Source organism: Harpia harpyja, chromosome 14, assembly GCF_026419915.1.
Source record: "Harpia harpyja isolate bHarHar1 chromosome 14, bHarHar1 primary haplotype, whole genome shotgun sequence".
NCBI lineage: Eukaryota > Metazoa > Chordata > Aves > Accipitriformes > Accipitridae > Harpia > Harpia harpyja.
In genome coordinates, this window is record NC_068953.1 from 24,992,952 (window position 1) to 25,013,423 (window position 20,472).

The following is a 20,472-nucleotide window of genomic DNA, read 5'->3' on the forward strand; positions in this document are numbered from 1 at the left end:
TTTAGTTCTTTTGAGAATGCAGATTGTCTTCTGTTATTTGGATGGTGCTTTGCAGAGTGCATCCTCAGTCTCCAGATACTACTGCAATAAGTAAAAACAGACTGCAGCTGGTATGCCTCTCAAGTTATTCAGTAATGTCCTGAAGAGGGGCAGGCTGGTAAAGTTATGTGGCTGACCAGCATGTCAGTATGAGGCTAGTATTATAATTTACTAAGCTTCTGTCATGTGGAAAGCAGTTAATCTGCCCAACTGCCCTCAACACATGGCAGAAGTCAGCCCCTGAAATTTGGTGCTGATTTTAACAGTAGCTGTGGGAAGTGGATTATAGTCGTAAAATTAGCTATAAAATGGCACTAGCTACTGTGTGTCACTGCCCTCTGAGTCATGCTTGATCTGTTTGTTGACAAAAGATTTTATTGCTGTTGGTACTGCAGAGCCAACGTGGCCATGGACAAGCTGGGTTTCCATTGTTTCGTGTCCAACAGGCAAAGTTGCTAGCTCAATTTTGAGTCCAACTTCAAAGACTTAAAGTACCGTTAGCTGGAAAAGCTTGGTTTGAAATGCTAAATCCTTGTGTTCCCAACCACTGAGAGGCAGCTCATTTAACAGCAGTCTGTGGAGCCTGGCTCTGTGAGAGAGTTTGGGAAAATAGAGGTCAGTCCGATGACTACTCCTGTGAGTCATGTTCATGCCATAATATATGGCGACACCAATGGTTTCCTCAGATTTAGTTTGTTGGGGTTTTTTTAAAAGCATCTTTAAGAGATCGCCTGGCTTTCTGCATATAGCTGTCACCCTGAAAATGCTCTGCATTTCTGTAGTGAATAGTGGCTTGACCAGTAAAAAACAAGGCTGTATAATGAACATTTCCCTTTATTTTTATGAGATTTTCAGCAGCCTTAGGAATACAATGGCATCTTATTGGAGCTATGTAAAGGTTTCAGTGTTTCTGGGATAAATGTTCCTCTGCTAATTTATTTTGTTGATGTTTTAACGTAACCCAGACAATTTTTCTGGTTTATGTAAAAGAAAAAAAAGAAAAAACGTTTAATTTGCTGTGTGATCGGGTTTGTGGGAACAGCAATTTCATCTTAGCTGCATTGTATTTTTGCTTACCAGTGAAGGTTTGAGGTATGCATTTTCATTGTTGAAATTAAAGTAAATGAAGCATCACTAAGAAAAATACAGGAGTATTTTCAAACTTTCTTACGAGGACTGGGAAATAAGCATTCTTTCTGAATGCCTGGGCACATTTGAAAGGTGGACTAAAGTCCTAAATAATTATTCGTCAGCTCCTTTCTTGTAGACATCTTATAAGAGCAAAGTTTCTGTGAAAATAGCTTCGGGGGTATTCAGCCCTTCACTGACTGTGAAGCATAGTTTAGCTGGAAGAGGTGGCTGCCTGCGCCGCAGCGGGACCGATGCCTCCTGCCGTGGCCAGGACCTCCTGCCCGCCGGGCCCCTGGAGGTTACCATCCATGGTGCTGAAAGGGCACCAGGGTCTGCGCTCCGCCCCGCTGCACCACAGCCCTGGTGTCGATTGAGGGCTAACGGGAGTGGGTTTGAGCTGCATCTCTGAGTGGTAACCATTAGCCCTTGAGGTGTTGAGGACATGTTCTGTTCTCCTGGCTTTCTCATCGTGGTAGTGATCTCCAGCAAAGAGAACAGTGGACTGCGGGAGGTAAGGATGTCTTAAATGGATGTAACAGTCTTCCGCAAATGCCACGTGTTGAGGCCTGCAGAATCCAAATTTCGCGGTTCCTACACAAGTCTTCAAAAATGCGTAATGTCTCTGTAGATTCTCTGCCAGCAGCTCTCTGCAGCTATGGGTTAAGGTTGTTCCAAGTGAAACTGTTTCTTTTTGTTGTATAGGTGAGGCTGGACTGAATTCTCACTAAGAACAAAACGTGCTAGATCAGACTTGTGCTACATGGAACCCCTAGCCAAAAATAGCCCATCGCAGACATTTTAAAATAAAGTATAAAATTTCCATTATAGATACTTACAGAATAAGATGGCAATAGAGAATTTTCTTCCTTCTTTGTTGTTGATGGGCATTGTGAAGTACTTAGGTTTATATGGGTCTTTGGGGCTCCTTGTAGTTTATTCAAGCTTGAGACTTCACTCTTGAATGATCACAGCTGTTGGTTTTATTTCTTCTAAATTAAACTGAGTGTTTCTGGACTTGCTCTTCAGGAAATCCAGCTGTATCTACATCCAATCTGAGATGTAGTAGTCTTCTGGTTAAATATATCTTGATACTCTTTCACTCTTCAAACAAGCTGACATCATATGTTTCCAAATTGTCTTGTGTCTCAAGACTTAATCTTATTTTTTTTTTTTTAGTGGTGTCCTCCTCCTGCTTCTTAAGCCCTTTGGTTCTGGACTGTAAATGTGACTGAGGCTTATGATGGTTTTTAACATTTTAGTGAAAGCTGCCAGTCTGAATATGTTTTGCTCTCCAAAGTCTTCCCTTTTGTTACTTGTGTTTCTCCCTCCAGTTCCACGCATGTTTTCAAAAAAGAGGCCATGTAAATATGTAAGGAGTGTTTGAGGTTAGGCAGCTGTAGAGTGGCACTGTAAAACAAAATCTTAGTGCTGGGGTACAATAGCTGAATTAAAAGATGGGTGGTTTTACTTGTTGGCATTTTGGTTGAGTAGAATCACTTGGAGATGTGTGAGTGGGTGGAAAGAACATTAACATGAAGTTCATGCTGAATTATGTTTTGCTTGAGGAAAACTATTCATTAGTCTCATAGCTGGCACATGCCTTTTTATTCCTTCTCTAAAGTAGTATCTGACTACTTTGATGAAAAGGTTGATATGACATTAAGGAATTGGTTCTGCCTCATCTACTGACGACGTGCAAAAGCCTTTCTGCCCTTGGCAGAACTGAATAAGATGTAGGCAGCATGCCAGTCCTCACTTTGCTCTAGGAAGGGCGTACATGTGGTAAATGTTTCAGGGTACACAGAGTCATGGCTCCATCTCTTAGTGTTACGTGTGGAGGTTAATAATGTTGTATCCAAGTTCAGCTCTGGAGCTCATTGTGTCTCCACCTAAACCCCTTTGTTGGTTTTGTTTTTTCAAGATGGTCTTAAGGACAAAATGTTCTTTCATCATTGCTAAATTTAAAATGACTGTGGTAATTATGAGTAAGAATTTCAGAGACCAGTAAATTCTCACTGTGCAGGAAAATTCTTGGCTGTTACAAGCTGCCTGCATTTTTCACTTTCGTCGCTGGCTGGCTATCTCATGTCTGAGAACTGACCCGGGAAAGAAGACAGTCTTGTGGTACAGGCGCTGGACAGGGTTCAAATTTACTACAGACTTCCTACTTAACCTCTGACAAGTAATATCCCCATGCCATGGTTAAGTCATCTGATTTTTGTTTCCATTTCTCTTACCTCCAGTTTGCATGTCCTGTTTATAAGGCTATGTATTCTGGGATGCTTTTTTCACACGCATCTGTTATAAAATGACCTATTTGTAGGAGAGTGTGGAGTGCCTATCCTGGAGCAAGCAGAGATATTTTTTATTTTTCATCGTGACGTACTAATTGATAATGTTTAAACAACAGACTTTTATTGCAACCACATTTATGTTCGATTATCAAAGATTTTTTTCTCCCTTTGGGAAGAGGAGGAGATAAAAAAGCAGAATATGCAGCTTCTTTCTCCTTGGAAAGAGCAGATATTATTTATTCCAGGCACATGAATAACCATTGATTTGTATTTTCTTTATACAGTAGGTATGATGTTGGGATAATGTGCTTTTTAAGTGTCTTGGCAAAATATACACATGAGCATAGATGGATAGCTATTTCGGTGCTGAACTACCAATGATCCACCTAGCTTTAAAGTCTTAATATAGGCTTTACAACTTATTTCCTGCTATCTTGACTTATGGTTGCTTTTGTCACTTAATTTGCCTTTGAAAACACATTAGTTTGTTCTCAGCCAGTTACAGTTTGAATTAAGATTGAGAGCAAAATATTCATTGCTTTGTACACAAAAGAAATGATCAAACTATATGAAAAATACAGTTACACAGAGTGAAAATTATGAGATAATTTTAAAGTGTTTGTTGTGTGTTTGAGAGTTGAATTTAAAAAGTAGGAAAATGCATTGTATAGGGGTATTTGGTTAGTATGTTAACTCAAATTGCTCTTTAAATCAAGTCAATGAGCTGTCACTGGAAGTAAATACATTTTCAGAAATCAAATCACGATTCTTTTTAACGTTGAAATGTAATGATAAGGTATTTGTAGTGATTTCCTGGTAAGTGCATTTGGCTGCCACTAGTTGTTTGCTTTGTTGCATAAAGTCCCTGTAGTAGCTGGAACCTGACTGCCAAGTTTGTCATTCAGACTAATTTTATGTGTCCCTTGTACTTGTCTGTGCTGCTCTTCAGTCAACAAATATCAAAACAAAAAACTTAGTTTGGTCAATATTTACAGACAAATACTCAGCTTGTTTTTTGACAAACGTCCAGTTTGTTTATAGTGAGTTTTTTTTTCAGTATCGTTCTTCACTTCCGTATTTGGTGTATCCACAGAACTGCCTGTATACTTTTGGGAACAAGTGGCTTGTAATGGATGTTGAATCATGTTTAATATGAATATGGGGACATGGAAAAATAATGTTTTGTTGTTACATGGTTTCATTTGTTTAGTAGTTCTCTGGTAGAACATCCAGTGAATTCTTGTGTTTTGTAGTTCTGAAAAAGCAGTAAGAGCGTGGCCATTACAGCTGATCACTTCTTGAAAGCCTAGCAGAGCTTACCAGCAAACATCATTTTCTCTCTTATTTTAAAATTGGTAATTTTAACAAGCAGAGTGTGAGATTCAGTATTATAAAAGCTGTTCAGGAAATAGCTCTGTGAAGAAGTTAAGCAGAAAAAAGTGTTTCAAAATTCATGACAAATTCTTTGGTGTCTAGTAAAGCTAAAGTAACACTAAGGAGTCTTCTGCAGCAAAGCATAGCAGTATTTTGTATTTACTATATGCCTGTGAAGGTTTCCCTTATGCCATAATGTTGGGGTGTTCTATTTGGAGCGTTTGCGGAAATGAAAAATTCTAGAAAGTAATGCAAAATATGCAAATGCAGCTACCTTTGAACTTCCAAAAGCCTGTGGGCTTTTTTTTTGTTGTTGTTGTTGTTATTTGCAGACATGAAAGATATAATATGTGAAATTACGTAAAAGGCAGAATGTTCTAAAAAGCATAATTAATCATCCTGGGGCAGTGAAAGGTAGAAAAATCACCAAGGCCTTTATTTGTAACCTTTTTTTGCTTGCAGAAAAATTCAGGTTTTGGGAAACTCATCTTCAAAGATGAGGGTAGCTGCTAATATATGGGTTGGTATGTCAGAGCAGTTAAGACTTCAGATGTTCTGAAGGTTGTCCTCTGCAGGAGGTTAAACTGAACACATCCAGATCTCTGACAGGTGCCAGTTGAATGTTGTGAGAAGACTGGTGTACTCCTTTCAGGTGGCTTTTCAAGGTCCAGTTCAATTTGAATCTGGAATTTTCTTATCCACAGCCCTTTTCCATAGTCTGAAGGCTGCATTATAGTGCTTCATAAACTGGGCCTAGAGTCTGGAAAAATAATGGTTTGGAGTAATAGATTACACAAGCAGTCTATTCACTTGTACATCTCGTTTGAGTCATATGAAGTTTTTGATCCTTGTTGCTGCTATGAGAAAGTGAGGTTAGCTGTTTTCTCCCATCTTTAGAGACAAAAAAAATAAAAGAAATGTAATCAGAAAATCTCCCTTGACTTACTGGAAGTTCGATACGGGATAAAATGAACTGAACATTTAATATGCAAGGCTCAGGCTGGGTTTTTGAAATGGAGTTAAATGTGTTCTTTTTCCCCCGCAATTTTTAGACAGAGAACATTGCATTAGAAATTGTGAGGAAAGGGAGAAGTACTAAACCACACCCTATTTTTAGAACATGTTTTGTGATGCTCAGTGATACTCTTTTTAGGGTGTTTCACATAAATATTCTTGGTAATAAATTGGGATGTGGAAACACCTGAAAGGCCAATTAATTATCATAACATCGAATAAGCATCATATGCTTGTTGATCAAGCAGAACTGAAGTCATTAGTGCTATCAATAAAATACTGTTTAATGGAAACAATAGCGTTCTGATTACCCAACAGTGCCCAAGGACACTGTAAATATACTGATAATTAAGTATTTGGTAATGCAAGATGGTCTTCTGAATGAAATTTAGAATTGACATACCCTTCTGAGGCACACTTCAAAAAAACCCTTTGTAATAAATAATAAAGGCATTTGAAGGACATGAGTAAGTAATTTTCAATGAATAATTTAAATCAGAGTGGTCTAAATTTTACATCTTTGTAGCTGGACTATGTTGTTCCTGAGCTTTCCGCATTTGGTGGGGAGTGGATGTCAGCATACGTCTGAGTGCATCACAGAGGCCTCAGGTCTTGGACCCCAGCTTGGTCAGTGGCTTGCAGGGCAGCTTGTGGGCCACCACCACAGCAGTAGTGGTTGGTTTAGTCTGATGTAGTTTGACAGTCACCACTTCCTCAGAAATACTTTGGGCAGATCTTTCATTGTCTTCCTTACCAGCCTCTCCATGACCTGGCTCAATTAGATGACTACCAGAGACGATTTCTCCTGAAGATAGACCCATGCTTTGTTGTAGTAGGCAGGTCAGGTGCAAGATACCACTTCTGTCTCGGTCTGGCTCCTTGGAATTTCAAATTTTTAAATTTAGGATAAATTTTATGAACACTTGCACCTGGGAACTTATACAATGCTTACTGTGCTTGTCCACCTCAGTGAAAATGGATTATAAGAATATTTATGTGAAACAATTATAAGAGGGGACCAGGAATGAATTCATTCACAAAAACATCTCTGCTCATTACTTAAGAAATACCTTGTCAAAGTGCATCCAACTCGAACTAAAAATTATAGTCATAAATCCTGCCTTGTACACTCATGAAATCTGATAGCTGACTTCTATTGTAGTTAACAGAAAATACAGACAAGAATCAAGGGATGTTGGCTCTCAAGTCACATAAAATGACTTACACGTGAATTCTGTGTATTTCTGGGTAGAGAGGAAAAGTAAAATAGTCAAGGGAAGGCTTTGGATTCCTAAGAAAGCTAGGCTAGCCCTGATCTGCATTTGGTTAAGATCAGTTTTGGTCAACGTTGTAGGCAGATTTATTACCCATTACCTTTATTTCATTGCATATTTACCGCTATTCAGTATGTTTTATATAGTTGATAGGAGTTTAAAGCACTGTCATCTTGTTATGATGTAAACTCTGGAGAACAACAGTATTGATTTCAGCGGGGTTTTTCTTGTGTCTACCATTGTAAGTATTTTAATAGCAGTTTCAAAACAATTTCTGCAAATTGACAGTTGAACTTGTACATGAACAAAATAGATTTGCAATCAAGCACTGATATTTGCTTGAAAACTAAACCAGTTTCTACTGCTGGAAAAAAATTGCTAAATAGGTAGTAAAAAGCCAGACTTCTTGATAGAAGATAATAGAAATATTATTTTAACATAAATAATTTGAAGATGAATGAATAAAAATGAAGTCTGAAATGATGACACAGTAACTGCTCAATAGTTTATCTGCACTCATTGTTATTATTTATTTATCATAAAACAATAGCATAGTAATTTATACAAGGACATTAGCTTGTAAACATCTTTTGACAATTATCTTGTCGAACAGGGAAATGAAAGAAGGTGAGTTTGGGGAAGGACAAATAGCTATGATGAGATAAATCTAGTAATCGGTGATCTACAGCAAGGGCATACTATGTAAAATGCTTGATTTGATTGTTAATGAAATAAATTAATAGTGGTAGTTGGCTAATTTCTTACCTTTGTAAAAGAAGCACACTTGAGAAGTGTTGCGTCCCCTGCTCATGATGTAAAAACTGTCTGTCCTGTCTCAAGAGAAAGATTTTTCAAGCCCAGCATGCCTTTTCCAGCACTAGCCAAAAGCAGGTGCTTGAAGGAGTATAAAATCAGAGCAAGCATGTGTGGTGCTTCCCCTGGGTACCTTCCCACCCTCCAGCCATGTGTGACTCAGAGGCTTCTTGAGCCAGGCATAACATTTGTATTTTGTAGCACCCAGTGGATTTCTTTTCCACAATTTTTGGGCAGGCTTTACTAAAACCGATACAAACTTATAGCATCCACAGCTTCCCATTGTAGGGAGTTTGGGGCATCCAGAGATAGTCATGACTGGTCAGGAAGGCTTGGCAAAAGCAGTAAGGGTGTGGGAATATAAAAAATGTGAAAAGGGACAAGTTGTGGGACAGTTTGACAGTAGCTGAAAGAGTTTCACGTTGCCCTTGAGGAGTAGACTGGCTTGGGGTGGCTACGAAGAGGGGACAAGCAATGCAAGAGGAGAAGGAATCTAGGTTTAGCTGTTCTGTTTTATACATGTAGTCATGAGGACGTCCAGCAAGGGACATGATGATGAGCAAGGCAGGAAATGAGGAAGGGTTGGATGAGAGGGTTTTTCCTTCTATGTAGACAGAAAGAAGTCCAATCTCAGCAAGTCTTAGCAATGCAGAGGCAGATGTGACAGAACTTGGCCTTAACTGGAATCACAGTAAAGCTGATGGTACTGTGTTGTGAGTTGTTTTTTTAACTCGCACTGGAACAAACTGAGAGTTACCCAGTTGGCTCTTTCCTCTTCTACTAAGCAACAAATCTCACCAAGCTCTTTTAACAAATAATTAGTGATAATCTTGTGGGGCAGGGCCATGTGCAGGTGTTTTGCCTAATTCAGTATTATTGTGCCTGGCTTTAGGGTAGCTTTAGCTTGTCTTGCAGCTTCCACTTTACCTCCTGGTGTTTTACTGGATGAAATACAGCAAGTGTTCTGTTTTAAAAAGGGAAAAAAAATGTCCTGTACATGAATTTCTAATTGAATGCCAACCAAAACAAGCTAAATGAAACAGACTTGTTAAATGAAGAGTTAATGGACTGAGCACGATCTGTCTCTGAGAAACTTGAAGGAAAGTCATTACACTTTATTATTTTTTCATCATGTTTGTTTGCCCAGGCTGGGCGTGTGCTTCTACAGTTTTTGTGAGTTCATTAATGGGTTAGCTTTGGCCACTTCTGCATAACAGAACAGCCATATACGGCATTTGCTAGTTCTGACGCTAAGTAAAAATTATGGAAAATAACTTTGAATGTTACCTTCTGTTTCTCGCACACAACTTACAATTATGCAGTTATTTTTGGCAAATACAAAATGTCAGAGGAGGAGGGAGTATCACCATTCATTTCAAATGGAAATGATGCATAGTTTGGGGAGCCTAATCTTTTTTATAATTTATTTAGTACTTCTGCCACATGTCACTAATACCAGCTGAAATAATATCAATAAAACCAGGGCAAATTAAGGCAGAAAACAGTTAAGTGAAGAATTATGTTGTATCAGTGTGTGATCAAGTATATAATGGCCTATGACCAGGTAGGGTCACATTCAGACAGTATAAATGATCCTACTGCTGTTGACTGCTGTTTCACTGTGACCCTTCATGTAAGCTAAGGACCTGCCCCTCTTCCTTTAATAAAGGTTCCATCAATCCTGAAACAGCCTTTCAAAGCCAGATTTTCATCCTCTCTGCAAACTGGCCTTTTACAGTAGCTGCCCTACTTCCCTGCCTGATTTGCATGTGCACTTTCCCACTTGTGACTATTTATACCTGAGAGACTTGCCAAGTGTTAGAGGCTCAGGTTGTGTTTTCAGTGCAAGACTAGTCCAGGTCCTTGGATTTCCTTCTAGCCCACTTTTTGGTGCACTTCCAGACTTCAGATGCGAGAAGTGCTTTTCTTCTAATGCATCTGTCCATCGTAATCTTGGTGGAGATCTAGGTGCTGTTCTGCTTGTGTTAAAGCCCCCACTTCTGCAGTGAGAAAGATTTATCAAATTTTAGAGGCAGGCCAGGTGCTTATGTTCAGGTGACAGTCTTCAAGTTCATTCTACAGTGCATATATAAGCCTTGTTTTAATTCTGAGGGCATTTATTGTTTTTCAAGGCTAGAGACACACGTTCAGAACAAGAGCCATTAAGGCCTCTCTTTTTTTAATCTTTCCTCCTTATTTTGAATTCCAGTAGCCTCTTCTTCTTGAGGGGAACGGTCATAGTTTGGCAGGACTTGTCAGCAGTCAGATGTATTGGCTTATTAGAGGGAGTACAAGAAATAGTTCATCTAAGCCAGAGGCTGAATAGGTCGAGAAGAGATAAGGAATTATGAATGAGAAGTGGAAAAATAGCCAGGGAAAAATGCATGGGCATATGTGAGAAGGTGAATTGGTGCCATGCCATTTGTCAGGAAGATAGGAGGAATGAAGAAGCAACTACCCTTTCCCTTCTTCCCAACCTAACCTTAGGTAGTAATGTGTGTCTTCTGTCTGCATCAAGTTGAATTTTCAGTGCAGTAGGTACAGAGGTGTGACTCCAGGTCTTCTTCTGGATCATGCTAAAGGCCATCCTGAGTTTATTCAGTTGTATATGGGTTGTTGGTCATTCAGGCAGAGAAGGCATAGGCAGTGAGCATGAATGCGGTCTGCATCCTTTTCTTATGCCCTGATGTCTTTGGAAATTGTTGTGCCTTGACCATGGGGTAGATCTGGATGAATGGAATTACCAGACATGACTGGAATGAACAAGGTGATTAGCATGAAAATTAGAAATAAAAATAAGAAGTATTATCAAAGTAGCATTCAAAATCACTTAGGAGTACTATATGAAATCATTTTTGGTGTTACAGATCATAAGATTGCTATTTCCACAACTGGGTTTTTGGGTTCGATGCTTTCTGCTTGCCTAGTTTTGGATGCTTCAGAGGACCCTGATTTTCAGTGTCAGCTGCTCATCCTGTAGGGTTCTGTCTCACATTGTCCCTCAAGCTGAGCACTTAAAGCAAGAATTCCCCTAAAGTAGACCAAAACTCTCTTTGTCAAGGTCTACTTCTAGTTCTGTGTCTGCTTCCCACCTTCTTTTGCATATCCCTGTGGTGGTGTTGAACTACAGGGCATGCAAAAAAGTCTGGTTGGTACCAAGGTTCCAGGACTCCACAAATGGATTGTGTGGACGCAACAGTGAAGTGTGGAGGCACTGTAGAGGATTTCACCTCTTTGGCCTCAAAACCTGCTCTCCCAGCCTACTGATGGGACATACGGTAGATATCTCTTAGATTTGTTACATTGCACCAACTTTGACACCTCCTCCGGAGTCACAGCAGAAAAGGCAGTGAGCAAGATGACTGGATTTGGCCTCTAGACTACCAGTTAGGCCACTCTCTTAAATGGTTGGTCGCTGTCTCTGCTGAACAGCCAGTCCCCCAAAATGATCAGCTTAATCACATCATCCCCCCGCCCCCCCCTTCATGTATACTTAACATTCACCTGTGATGCAGACGGATGATAAAGCTGATTTTAATTTTAAAAGAGGGAGCGTTTCTCTAGTAACTACTCACCGTATGCCCTAAATTTCTTCAAAATTGTGGGGGGACCCCCCCCACCCCAAAGTACAGGGCATCGTGGTGGAGGGTAGAGTTTTTAATTAAGTAGGATTTATATGTTATTCTTAAAAGTCCTCTCTATCTTAGTAGCTGTTTCCAGAACCTAAATGGTTAAAGTAGAAAATGTTAGTAATTTTGCTGCAAATAAATTGATCAGTATGCAAGACGGTTGTCACCGGCTGAATCATGGTCCACAGTTAAGGTAAACAGATCTGTGATGACATTTTCTGAGCAGAATACCAATGCTGCTACATTTCTTCCCAGAGGTTTCTGACACTTCTTACATGCGGATAAAATTTCTCTCCAAGAAGGTTTTGTTCGCAGGAAAGAAATAGCATCTTTGTAAGAGTCTTCCTTAAAGGTGGGATTTATTATATTTCATGATTTATTTGTTATTATAATTCTGTTAAGAGCATGGAAAGGAATGTTTTTGCTTTTCTGCATATCCTCTCTGTACAGTAGATCTTTCTGATGTGGAGTCTATTTAAAGTATCTGGCAATGGAATGCAAGTAAACCAGCATTAACAGAGTTATCAGGAACAATGAAAATGTTTTATTTTTTATATTCTCTGAGAGTGAGCTCTGTTTTATAATCTCTGTAGTTAACATGTAAAAGCAATGACTGAATATACAGCTAGATTTTTAGCATAGGTGTTTCTGTGAAATATTTTTGGCTATATGATGGCTTCATATTTTCATTGGCGTATTCTAAAGTAAGAGGTATGATTTAGTTTATTCTTAAATGTCTCTGTGCTAGGCAGAAAATCCTGTTTGCAATTGACTGCAATCACAACCTTTTTGCTGAGGTGCATCTAACTCCGTATGACTTCAGGGTATGGAAAAAGACAGTTTCCAAAGAAGTTTTTGAAATCTGCTTTCTTACAACATTTAAAATCTCTGTGTACGATGCTGTTCATGGGAGAGGGCACGTTTGTAGTTCTGTATTTAGCCTTAGATCCACATTAACTCGGAGGTGATTGACATCTCAGTCCTTCTATGGATTAGCTGTTGGAAATCTGTCACAATTGTATTGATAAAAGTAGAATCTTGTTCGTTTAATCAGATGCTGGTATCTGACTTCAATGCCGTTTATTACAGTGGATACTGAAGGATAAAAGAGCCCTGTGGAGAGCATGCTCAGTGGTACCTGACATGTAATAGCAAACCTTGAACTGGTTGTTAAAGTTAATGTGGGGGATTCAAAGTCCTCTGAAGTCGGCAAAAGCATTTCTCCAGTAGGTGTCAGATTTAAACCTGGTTCTGTCCGTGTCTGGCGTGTGTAGGTGAGGGGAGTATAGCCTGGGATGCCCAAGAGGCTGAAAATAGTGTGGTTAATAGGACCTTTTGTAAGATGGACTTACAAAGTCTTGTCATGCACAGTGTCTGGTTGTATTTCAAAGCTTCACAGCAAGATGTACGGCTGTGGTTTCTGGAGGGGAGCCGAGCAGGAAACGCCATCTCCAGAGCTGTGTGATGCAGGCTGTGAAGATACCTGCCCAAAGAGCTGCGCTCCTCTGGAGGGTGTCTCAGCAAGTCACATGTTTGTGTCAAGAGACAAATTAGAGCTGCATTTCAGGTGGTGGATCTGGGGTGGGGCTCAAGATTTAAAGTCTGGGCTGAAGAGCCATGGTTTAATAATTCTCTGCCTAAAAAGAGAAGTCCAGTTCCATCCTGGCATGTTGCACTGTCCAGTAATTCTTGCTATGATTGTGGTACACGTGCACTTTCAAAATCCTTGTGCAGCATTTGGCTTGCTTTTTGTGTTTTGCTTTGTGAAGTGCACAGTGGCTGGTCTTTGTACAGATCTCTATAACGAAGTTTCAGATGAACAAGGAATTTATTGGGAATAAATCCCTGTATTTTATCCCTCTATTTTTAATGTAGTTTTGCAGACCCATGTGCAGTGCTGGAGGAAAGTGCAATATCCAAGCTTGGAGCATTCAGCAGTGAAATTAATTCTGGACAGAAATGGAGGGACTAATTCTGCTGCTTTTACATTGAGCACTGACATTGTCCCTGGATTAGTGTGGCTCCTCAGGGATCCCCAAGATGAACATGAGTATTAGTGGCAGGATCAGGCCTGCACCCAGGCATGACAGTGATAAGACAAGAGCTGTTAGGTGTCATCTAACTGGAAGAATATCCATTAAAGATTGTGAGTAGTGAGTGTTGTGCTGGGTTTTATTTTAATAGCATTTCTGTGTTCTTTGGCAGATCTCTAAGTAACTTTCTAATTTTGAAATTAAAGACTGCATGTATTTTTGCAGCAGAAAAGTGATTTCTATTTCACACTAAGGAACTTCTTTTAAATAATTTTTTTTCAGAACACTGCCTTGATGGTTATAGATGATCTTCATGAACATTCAGCCTGACCTTGTTTTACTTTCTGAACATGATACCCTTATGCTCATGTTTTAATTTTGGGTAAAACAAGCAACACTTGTTTTACTTCTGTTGGCAGAAGGAAAAGTCCACTCTCAGAAGGTCCAATGTCAGAAAAAGAACAGCTTGTTTCCTAATGTTCATTGCTCCTGAAACACTTCTGTGAACATCAGTGTTAACATCTGTCTGGACGTGGGTGTAGATGAGCCTGGAAACGTGATCTTTATGATTGTTGACCTGGCATGTCCTTTTTTTTTTTTTTTTTTTTTGTAAATATATATTTAACCAACTTGATACCTGCTTCTGCAGTGCTGAGTTTTCATATTAGTTTATGCCACAACAGAATAGCTTCATTTACTGTCAAGGAGCTGCCCTAAATTTATGTTGATGTAACTTCACACAATTGCAGGTTACCCTTCTGATTTTTCTTATATTTTTTTTTTTCTTTAGGTCTGTGTCTGATGCACGCTTTTTTTTTTTTTTTTATGGTGATAGGCTACCTGGAATACTTCTCTACCACAATATTTCTATCTGAGATTCTAGTCTATGAGTGTCTTTTTTCCTCTGTCTCTCTTGATTTCTTCACAGACCCTGCACAGACAGGTAGCTTCTCAGGTGCTTAGTCAGTGAAGCAGCTGACTCTTCCATCAGATTTTTCTTCTGGCTCTGCCTTTCCAGATTGGCTCTCATTTTTTGAGATAACATGTTTCTACTTTTCTGACCAGCCCTTTTTTATAAATGTAAAAATATCATCAAAGATCTGGTCCTTTTAGATGCTTGTGAATGAGTAGAGATGGAAATAATTTGGGAAGCAGCTCAGATCCGTGCCATCATCTCCCCAGAAGTTCTTGCAGCCTGCAGCAGAGGGCTGCTGCCTTTGTGAGTAGAGTTTTCACAGCCACAATCTAGCACTTGTATTTCTGTGCAACTGTCCAACTTTGATACGGCTTCCAACACCCAGTTGGCTGCAGCGGAGCCATGGGGTCACTTTGTCACCTCTGTCCCTGAAGCCGTCCTGTAGTGCTCTGGTGTCACTGGTTGTATGCCAAGACTGTGTGTGGGGTGCTTCACTGCTGCTCTGGCTGCTCTCGCTGAGGCAGGTCAGGTTCTGGGTGCTCCATGCTCCATGGTGTTGTTGCCCTTGGAGTTGCTTTCTTTGCTGTATTTGCTATGTGGCTTGAAAGAGGCCAACCCTCTTGGTTTCTCCATCTGCAGAACTCTAGTTCTGTTGTGTCAGTGTCGTGGTTTAACCCCAGCTGGCAACCAAGCATGATGCAGCCGCTCACTCACCTCCCTCACAGTGGGATTGGGGAGAGAATCAGAAGGGTAAAAGTGGGAAAACTCATGGGCTGCGATAAAGACAGTTCAATAGGTAAAGCAAAAGCCGCGCACACAAGCAAAGCAAAAGAAGGAATTCATTCACCACTTCCCATCGGCAGGCAGGTGTTCAGCCATCTCCAGGAAAGCAGGGCTCCACCATGTGTAACGGTTACTTGGGAAGACAAACGCCATCGCTCCGAACGTCCCCCCTTCCTTCTTCTTCCCCCAGCTTTATATACGGAGCATGACGTCATATGGTCAGTTGGGGTCAGCTGTCCCGGCTGTGTCCCCTCCCAACTTCTTGTGCCCCCCCAGCCTCCTCGCTGGTGGGGTGGGGTGAGAAGCAGAAAAGGCCTTGGCTCTGTGTGAGCACTGCTCAGCAGTAACGAAAACAGCCCTGTGTTATCAACACTGTTTCCAGCACAAAGCCAAAACAGAGTCCCATACCAGCTACTATGAAGAAAATTAACTCTAACCCAGCCAAAACCAGCACCGTCAGGAAAGAAATCTTGGAAAGCTGACTGCTTTTGTTAGCAGTGTATGTCCATCCTTGAGGGTATTATGAAAGCTGCAATAGGTCACACAATGGCTGGTGTCTCTGACATGGGAAACTCTGAAGTGGTAAGGTAAATTGGGTGTCTTACATATTGATGTCAGTGCAGGTCTGTCACACCTTCAGACCATTGCATAATGGAAAGTCTTATGATCTGAAGGGCCTGAAGGTTTCCTCCCTCTTGGTTGAGCTTTCATGTGGATTAATGTGTGTGGATCCCCTGATTTTTTTTTTTTTTTTTCCTTCTTGTGCTTATATCTTGGAAATGGGAATTTTTTAAGACATCCTTTTAGAGCAGTCAGCTCAGTGAACTTGGTTTCATTCTCCTAGGACTGTGAAGACATATTTGAAGGCTATACTGTGTAAGAAGTTACCTTCTTCATTGTGCTGTTTTTGTTGTGCCATTCTAGATATTCAGGATACCTACACAGGAACTCTTCAGCTTATACCCTGATAGGCAGGTGATCTATTTGTTGCAGAATGTTTTCTTTCAGGTGTTTTTGGACATTGGTATAACTGAGCCTGTGGTTTGGCCATTCCTCTAGCCTTTGGTTTTTGGGGTTTTTTTTCTTATAAAAAATACACAGTTTCTGTTTTTCCTTACTACTTGAAACTCACCAACTACCCTTGCCTCTCATGTCTTCAGACGTTAAAGGCTGAACATCAGAACAGAAAAACAACTCATTCTGCCTATCCACAAGCAGCTGAATTGAACATCTGATCAAAACTATCTGTCTAGGTCTCCCTGAGTTGTCAGTGGCGAGAGCAAGGGACCTATAGAGAGAAGTTTACTGAACCTATTTTGGATGCATCTCTAAGCATGGGATGCATAGTAGTGCAAGGATGATGCTTTGTTTCCCTTTTAGTGATCTATATAATTACCTTAAATAATTAGCTTTGGCTTTTACACTTTCAAGAGTAGATTAATCCAACCCTTGGCCTGCGTTTACATCATCATTGTTTTAGATTGAGGAAAATAAGATTACAAGAATTTCTCATCACAATTACAAATATGGTAATGTTTTTACTCTTTTAAAATACTGCTAAGAGTTGATCTGAAATTGTTTTACAGTTACTACTTTAAAAAAATCTGATCTCCTTGATGATCTATACTGAAATGTGTTTCTGACTGACAGGGACACATTGCAGGTAGATTTATTATGGTTTTTACCATCTGCTTTAATAAATGAGTGAGCAGAGCGTTTCAAAATGACCTTCAGTTTTATCCATGAAATGCGAGTTTGAATGTTCCAAGTGAATTATTGGCATTAGACTGCTAAGGGTACTTATTCTGGAAATAGTGATTTACCAGTTGTTTGGATGCTCATGCTTTTATTTGCATGGAAATATGCTAATATACATTAATGTAGTGTTTCCACATAGCAACAGCTTTAGAGACAGTGGGACTTTCCGTGGTGTGGTGTGGTGTTGTAGGCAGAGGTCTCATTGTTTGTCCTTGCACACTTTGATGAAAAATATTAGATGAGTACTTTGCTCTGTTGCTTTTTAGTTGAAAAAGAGTTAATAAAAGTAAATGTACTAGAAGAAATTGAAATCAGTGAACAGATAAAATGTTATTATTTGAAATACATAATGTTGCATAATGGATTTATATAAAGTGTGGCAGAGATGAAGTGCTCTCCAGACATAATGAAAGAACATGGATTCCTGTTTCCATAATTGAAGTTCTTTTGTACTTAATCTGTTGGGAAAAAAATAGCAGGATTTTTTGACAGATTTGCTTTCCATTAGTAAATATATTTATCTGTAGCTCCAGATACTCTGCCAGGCTTTAAAAAAAAGAAAAGTTGGAAGGAGGATGCGTTTTCTTTCAAGATAATCAAATGTTGTGACTGTAGATTTTACCTCCAGAGTGAGTAAAGTATATCTGCATTAAAAAAGTTTTAATTGCTTACATAGTTTACAAGAGTGGCACAGAGACAAACCACGCTTAATCCATTGGATAGGAGAAAAGGGTGTAAATACATTATATTCAACTTTTCTTTTTTGCAGTGTAATGAACTGTTATTAATAGGTTGTAAAAGTACTTGCTGTTAGTGGTCTGAAAACCATTGCATAAGGTGTGGTCTTGTTGTTCCTCAGATCAAAGTTTTGAGGTTTGAAGATCTCATTAACCTGGGGCTATACCCAGAGCACTGGCAGAGGGATGAATATCAGCCTGGATTTCGGGCTTGGTTCTGCTCTGCAGGGCACGACGCAGAAATACAGGAAGCCTTGGAGCTCTGCTAAGTTCATTCTGGTCCTCTGAATGCCACTAGAATATAAATAATAGAAAACAGTGTCACCTGATAATTCATCCCTGCTCTAAACTCTTGACCTCACTGTCAAACTGAGAAGTTTTTGAAATTTTGTTTTTCTTGGTATGCTGGTACCATGATCTGCAGCTTCATTTGTCTTGGGAATTCAGCTCTGCATTTCTCTGCAGGGCAGTTCAACTATTTTGGAAGGTTGTTGGCCTTTATCTGACAGCCCCTCTGAGAAGTAAAATTAGAACCATTAGGTAAATTGAAATACAGAGGTACCTACCTGCAATTCTCTCTGTCTCCTGAGGCACTTGTGATGGCTAGTGACAGAAGTGGGCTTCCCTTAAGAGAGCTGTGAATCTGGTGGTCTTTGATAGGAGAGCTTTACTTTTCCTTAGAAATAAAAAGGAAAGCTTTCTCTGCTTATTTTTGAAAGAGCCTTTCTCTAATGTTGTCATCACAGGTTTCTCCTTGAAGGTAATGGATTAAAGGATTTCTCCCCCCCTGCCCCTTTCCCTACCTCTGCATTACAGAAATGGCATCAGATATTCCTGGCTCGGTGGCCTTGCCGGTGGCACCAATGGCAAGTGGACAAGTGAGAATGGCAGGATCCATGCCTTCCAGAGGAGGAAAGCGACGCTCTGGGTAAGCCATTTCTTTTTTTTTTCAGGTCTGAAACTGGAGATGACTGGTATTGAAAAACTGAAAATGTACCTATATGTGTATGTTTGTTATGTAATGTTTATGTATGTAAACTACATTATGGCATTAGTCCCCGATGTTTTGTTTTTCTCTTCAATGTATCTGCTCTTCCTGCAAGATCAAACTTGCTGATAAGTGTATTGTTTGTTGTTTTGCATGCTTCAAAAGACTTTCAGGTTTGGCAAAGCATTCAGAAATGGAGTTTGGATCCTGTGGCTGTTGTACATGTAATGAATGCATATTGCCTACATCTGTTTAATATCAAAAGGATTTGTCATGTGAATAAAGGTAGCGAGATTTGTTTTTACTTGCACATGCAGACTTATCCAACTTCGTCTGAAGTTTGGACTTGGAATCTCTCAAATAGAGGCCTTCTGTTAAAAATGTTTTCTTTATAGTCCCAGGTACAGAAATAGCACAAGCAGTCACTCTTCAGAGACTGTAGTCTACAATATTCTAGGTCTCGCTGGAAATGCAGCATAGTATGCTTCTGTGAGAAAGGGCCTGAATCAAGTTCAGCCCTTGCACTAGCTTGAGGGCTCTGCTAAAGAAGAAAATTTGTTTTATCCAACTTCAGAGGTTGGTATGGTATAGGGATAGTTTTTCCACATCAGATTGCTCTGTGACAACTCATACTAAACCTCTCTGAAGAAAAGTGTAGCAAGAGCTGCAGGAGGGCAGAAAACTACTCTCTAGTATTAACAAAACCCCCCTGTTTTTATCAAAGGTTAGTCACACATAACGGTCTTTAGGTGATGCTTCCTCAGAGATACCTGATCTGAGAGTGCCTGCAAAAGAGATTGATTAGTCTTATATTTAGCCCTAAATATGACCGTGGTAGGGCTTAACAGGATAGATAGTGTGAGTAAAATCTTCATTGACAAACACCTAAGGGGAAGACATTATTTCTTGTGAGAGCTGCTGTAGGCATTGTTTGCCAAGGTATGTTGCCAGTTTTAGGTGTCTGCTCAAGTAACAGTGCTGGAGTCTCAATCCTGGAATGAATTTAACAAGGGAGAAGGTGGACCTCGCCTTGGACGCGGAGCTAAGTTGGTGTGACATGAACACTCAGGATGGTTGTTCCGAAGGGGGGTTCCTTTGGCAGGACAATTTAGAGGTTTACCCCCACTGAGCATGCTTCATATGCTGAGCTAACTGTATGAAATTGGTCTGAGAAACTCCTGAAATCTTTGACAGACATAACATTTTTATTTTAAAACTGTTCAACAAAAAAGCCTTTTCAAACTTGCATTCAAAAGAGGAAACAAACCATTAACATATTTTCATTGCTATATAAGCTTTTGTACTTTTGAGTTACAGCATAGTTGATCTCTTTTTTGATCATAAACCGTATCAACTGCGAATACCAGTTTGCAAATTACTGTTACCAAGGCTTGATGCTGCTGACTGTGAAGTCTTCTGATTATATTAAATACTGACTTGATATTAATTGAAAGCTATGCTTTAACTGTTGCATTTTAAGTATCATCATCTATTTGCATGAAAGTGGAGTGGGGGCAGGGTGGGAGGAACATAAAATCAAATTATTTTAAATGTATTTAACATGAAAATTCAGTGAGTAAGTTAGTATAGATTTGGTCTTTTACCCAGAGGGTGGTATTTTATCTGTGTACCATAGCTCTGAACTGACAGCCCTTCTGCAAGCCTGACCTGAGGGTGCTTTTTTTTTTT

General features: G+C 39.8%; 1 protein-coding gene across 4 annotated transcripts in view; it reads left to right on the forward strand.

The window, feature by feature from the left end:
- Positions 1 to 20,472, forward strand: part of ARNT2 (aryl hydrocarbon receptor nuclear translocator 2) — a 105,598-nt gene that overhangs the window by 9,107 nt on the left and 76,019 nt on the right. For all 4 annotated transcript variants that reach the window (XM_052806980.1, XM_052806976.1, XM_052806977.1 and 1 more), the window contains exon 2: positions 18,612 to 18,723. In XM_052806980.1, coding sequence (XP_052662940.1) covers positions 18,612 to 18,723 — 112 coding nt within the window. The remainder of the gene's footprint in view (positions 1 to 18,611; positions 18,724 to 20,472) is intronic.